The sequence below is a fragment of the Priapulus caudatus genome, unplaced genomic scaffold (assembly GCF_000485595.1).
Source record: "Priapulus caudatus unplaced genomic scaffold, Priapulus_caudatus-5.0.1 Scaffold1051, whole genome shotgun sequence".
Lineage (NCBI taxonomy): Eukaryota > Metazoa > Priapulida > Priapulimorpha > Priapulimorphida > Priapulidae > Priapulus > Priapulus caudatus.
Window position 1 is genome coordinate 44,536 of NW_014578112.1, and position 5,055 is coordinate 49,590.

Sequence of the window (5,055 nt, forward strand, 5' to 3'; positions counted from 1 at the left end):
CTACGAGTTCCAGAGAGTCGCATGAACCAAGCTAGCACAAGTAAGGGGAGATGAAATAAAGGAGATCAAGATATAGAAAATGTATATTAAGTAAAAAGGAGAGAGAGGAATGGATGAAAAAATGGTCGAGTGATGAAAGAAGGTGGAGGTGGTAATGAAACTGTATCGGTAAGGCCCGAGTAGCGTATGTTAAAGCAGCGTATATTTTTCATAAGCGTTTGCTGACAAGCTCAAGTTAGTTATTTGCTAGTGCATTAACGCATTGACCAAGTAGCTGGTATTAATGCGAAAAAACGATCTGCTTATAGAAGATCTCAACTAACCAGTAATAGTGAATCACAAGAAGCATATAATATTATGCGCAAAAATACTTATGCACATTTAAAATTCATTAGGGCAAGTGTGTCAAAATGCAACCGAGATGACAGCATTAGAGAGACAACAACATATTTGGTGTGATACCCTTAGTTGTTGATTTGAGATGACCTTGTTGTTGGTCGTTATAAGCCTGTATGCTGAATCGATCAATTAGGGGCCGAGTTACAGAGCGGAAGGGAAATATGATCAAGGTCAAGGTAAAGGTCAAATAAAGGTCGCAGTGACCTGGTTTTAGTATGCTGCCCACCTTCTCCTCAAGATGTGTAAGTAGACCAAGTTTGGTCACGCTAGGTCCAGTGGAAAAAATACACGGGTGCTCGGGGCGATTTATAGCCCCGGAAATGCCAAAAAGAGACCCCGGAAATTTGCATAGAGTTCAATGCAAACCAAATTTTAGAGTGCTATTTTCATGCACGCGAGCTTGAAAAGTAGCCCACCGAAAAATAAATTTTAATTTTTTCCCTGGCTAGGTCAATTAGGGGTCGAGTTATAGAGCGGAAGGGAAAATCTCTGCGGCGGACCGAGCGGCGGCGGCTGTACAGACATGAAACCATAGTATCCCCGCCGACTTCGTCGCGGCGGCGGGGGATACAATTAAGAGCTATTACAGGATAGTTGTTTTGCTACCATAACCATCGTAATTTTGCAAGCAGTTGTCAAATGAAAATATTATGTGCAGGCACAGTGTGCCATACGATCTATATATCACCAGGAAGTGATTTAACGATTATTAATAGTGTACATATGTACAGATTTTCTAAACACCAGTAGTTTCCAGTGTAATGTTCATTTTAAAATGTTATTTTACAGAAAGAAAATAGAAATATTATGGACCATTATATTCATTTTGATTAAGTGATTTTAACTAGACAAGACTAATATCTCCGAAACACAACAGGTAATGGAATTGGCCCTACTTCTGGATTAGCCCAAACCTTCGCACCACCAGTGTATCTTAGGTGTGTATTAAACCTAGCAACAACGAGCAATATCAGAAATAAATAAAGACACCACCTATGACTGACCATCTACAATAAACTATTCAACTTACTTCCCCCTACAGTAACCGTGACATCTTCATTCACTGAGTTGCTGCCTGTAATCTCACACCTATATGTGCCTGCATCATCTAGATCCATGTCTGTTACTGTCAGCGTGTACGTATCTTCATCATCGTCAGAGCTAAGCACGGTTGACACTCTGCGATCGCTGGTGATCCGATCCTCATCGCTTGTCAGAACTGTGACATCTGAACCATCAACTAGCTGCCACTCAACCTAGTGCAAGAAGAGGTTTTTTAACGTATAAACATTATACTGTATAATACGTACATATTTAAATATGTTTGATTTGACAGAATTCAGCATTTAAGCTGCCCATGATAACAGCTCCTTGGTATAGTAACATTTGAGTCACTGTTCATGAAATTTCATGCATGTTCCGACCCACCTTTCTTATAATTCGCTAACCCATATATAAAATAATCATCTTTTCAGCACTCTCCCTTTTTATCTTTACTGTGCTAAACAAATCACGTCTACCATATCAGGTATATGGTAGACACGATTTTCTATATATCACCCCAATAATGGGGAACCAAAATAAACCTGATTTGAAATTTTAGAACAAATGATTGTTGTGGTAAAACCGCACATGCGTGGAAGGCTCAACTATCGAAATAGTCACTCCTTACTAGTCGATGCCCCGTTTGGTTAAATGTGTTAAAAATATTTAATACGAAACAGATCGAGCAGCTTAAATAAGTTTCAAACAAGGCGACCTACAAGTGCATATAGTTATATAGCATCTACGTACAGTATTTTAATAAATCATTTAAAAATGTAGCCAGAGTAAAATACTAAAAAAATCGAATAGAAATAATAATTCTTTGACAGAGCAAACTGCACCTTGTTTCTGCTACCCAGTCCTGTAACAGTACACTCCAGTGTGAGATCTCTGCCTAGCCTTACATCTGTTTCATCGCTAAAAACTACAATCTCTGGTCCTCCTCCACCTGCCAAAGGGGAAAAATGCAATTTAAATATGATTTCACACTATAATACCACAATGTATAACAAAAAAGTTTCTAATCGAGATAATAAGACTATGTTCAGGTTGGCCCTCAAAGGCCACTTTTATAGAGGTTTCTAAATTATACATGAACACCAAATCAGTAAACAGGTGTCAACAATCATGCAGTTAATACTTGGGTGCAGCGCATATAGAGCCTGTCCAGATCTGAAACTCGTCATGTCAGTTTGCAAGATTGTGAATCTGACCTGATTGTATAGAAAATGTGCCAAGCTCAAGTGTTTCCTCACCTCCTACAGTGACCTCCACATCCTCGCTTACAGGATCATCATTGGTTGTCTCACATCTGTAGGATCCTTCATCTGAATTTCTGATATTAGTAACCGTTAATGTAAATATGTCCTCATCTCCATCAGTGTCCATCTCTGTGCTGAATCTTCTATCACTGATGATTCTGTCTTCGCCGCGGGTCAGTACTTCAACGTCACTCCCATCCACTAGCTGCCACTCAACCTGAGAGCAGTTATGATTATTATAGCGTTGGAAGATGACTATAACAAACAATGCAACTCAGAACATTGCGACAGTGAAACAATGAATATAAACTTTACATTAAAACATGTTTGTGTCTAATATCTGACAGGTATACTATAAGTAGACTATTACACTTACAGTTGAAGAGGTAAGGCCCGTGACAAAACATTCCAGGACCAAATCGTTGCCAGTTCTGACGGTTGCGTCAGAAGTGATCTCCACAATCTCAGGATCTTCTCCACCTCCAGACCCTGAAGCAGAAGACCGTTAATAAATATATAAATGATAAACGTTTAGCTTGTTTAAGAACGCTTGAAAAATCAATGAACACCCAATTCTAGCACGTAACGACTCAACTAAGGAATGAACTTGTTGACTATTATTTGCAACTAAAATAGTAATAGCTAAACGCCCTAAAGTCCGATTCGCATAGGCATTACCTGTGCTGATATGAGTAAAAATAACCCGTGTTATCTGTCTACACAAGGAGAAAACTACAGGTTTGTAAGCCTGAGTTTCTAGAAGCCAGGTTATTTGGGACCACCATCTTCAGTTAAGAATAATGGTGGTCAATGCAACAAAAACAAAACACTGCACTGGTAAAAACAGTGTGTACACACAAACCTAAAGGTTTACAAACACCTCTTTACGTGTTTTATCAACTAACCAGAGGTTTTAAAAAGTCATCCTAGACAAGAGCCACAGAGCGTCTGGGCTCATCTGAGGTCTGTTGCTACGGTTATAAACGTAACATTTAAGTCGTGCGTAGTGACACCTTTGTTAAGCGCAGATATGCAGATACACAGTTGCGTACACATCATTTCAGCAACCTTCTGCATTCTGCATACCTCCCAAATCCCATTGGTTGATACAAATTGCGTGCCTGAAACTCCTGTTTTATGGTGCATTGTGACCCTAACCTTAACCCTATTAAAAAAAAAAAATTTAATTGTTGCCAAAATTATTTGTTGTTATTAAACTGTTGTAAATAAATCATGTAAATATTTGCGTTAATTGGAACAAAATAGTTAAATGGATAAAAATAGAAAAATACAGAAAACAGGTAAATAATAAAAAATCTGATGGGATCCGATCCAAGGACCTTTGAGCCGTAATCTTGTGCTGTACCCGTTCGGCTATCCAGGATTATTGGCTTTCTACATTATGGATGTGCCATGAATATGAGAACACTGTGACATCATTGAGGCAGTTCAGGAATCCATGTTTTTGATGGATAAAGGGGTGACTAACAAACAATGCAACTCAGAACATAGCGACAGTGATACAATGAATATAAACTTTACATAAAAACATGTTTGTGTCTACTATCCGACAGGTAAGTAGACTATTACACTTACAGTTGAAGAGGTAAGGCCCGTGACAAAACATTCCAGGACCAAATCGTTGCCAGTTCTGACGGTTGTGTCAGAAGTGATCTCCCCAATCTCAGGATCTTCTCCACCTCCAGACCCTGAAGCAGAAGATGCTTATAATTATATATAAATATAAACGTTTATGCTTAATTGTTTAAGAATGCTTGAAAAATCAATGAAACACTCAATTCTAGCACGTAACTAACTCAACTAAGGAATGAACTTGTTGACCATTGACCATTATTTGCAACTAAAATAGTAATAGCTAAATGCCCGGTTCGCATAGGAATTACCCTGTGCTGATATGAGTAAAAATAACCCGTGTTATCTGTCTACATAAGGATAAAACTAAAGCTAGGTTTGTAAGCCTGAGTTTCTAGAAGCCAGGTTATTTGGGACCACCATCTTCAGTTGGGTTTGAATCCGGGACAGTAGAGAATAATGGTGGTCAATGCAACAAAAACAAAACACTGCACTGGTAAAAACAGTGTGTACACACAAACCTATAGGTTTACAAACATCATTTTACGTGTTTTAGAAAATATACCAGAGGTTTTAAAAAATCATTCTAGAAAAACCCAGCATTTATCAAGCTTTGCTTCTACACAGCATTTTGGAAAACAAATGTTTGATCAGTCTGTCACCTCTTCAAAAGGTGGTCTCATTTAGAAGCAAAGACTAGTTTATATTTCATCAAGTAGATTCCGTTCTTTCAAGTCACACTAGTATTCCTCACCTG

The 5,055-nt window shown here is 38.4% G+C and overlaps 1 protein-coding gene across 1 annotated transcript in view; it reads right to left on the reverse strand.

The window, feature by feature from the left end:
* LOC106815149 (muscle M-line assembly protein unc-89-like) overlaps positions 1–5,055 on the reverse strand; it is a gene marked incomplete at its 5' end in the record, with an annotated part of 69,224 nt that overhangs the window by 6,819 nt on the left and 57,350 nt on the right. The window contains 4 exon segments of the mRNA XM_014819582.1: positions 1,430–1,655; positions 2,286–2,392; positions 2,700–2,922; positions 4,302–4,414. Of these exon segments, the coding sequence (XP_014675068.1) occupies positions 1,430–1,655; positions 2,286–2,392; positions 2,700–2,922; positions 4,302–4,414 (669 nt within the window).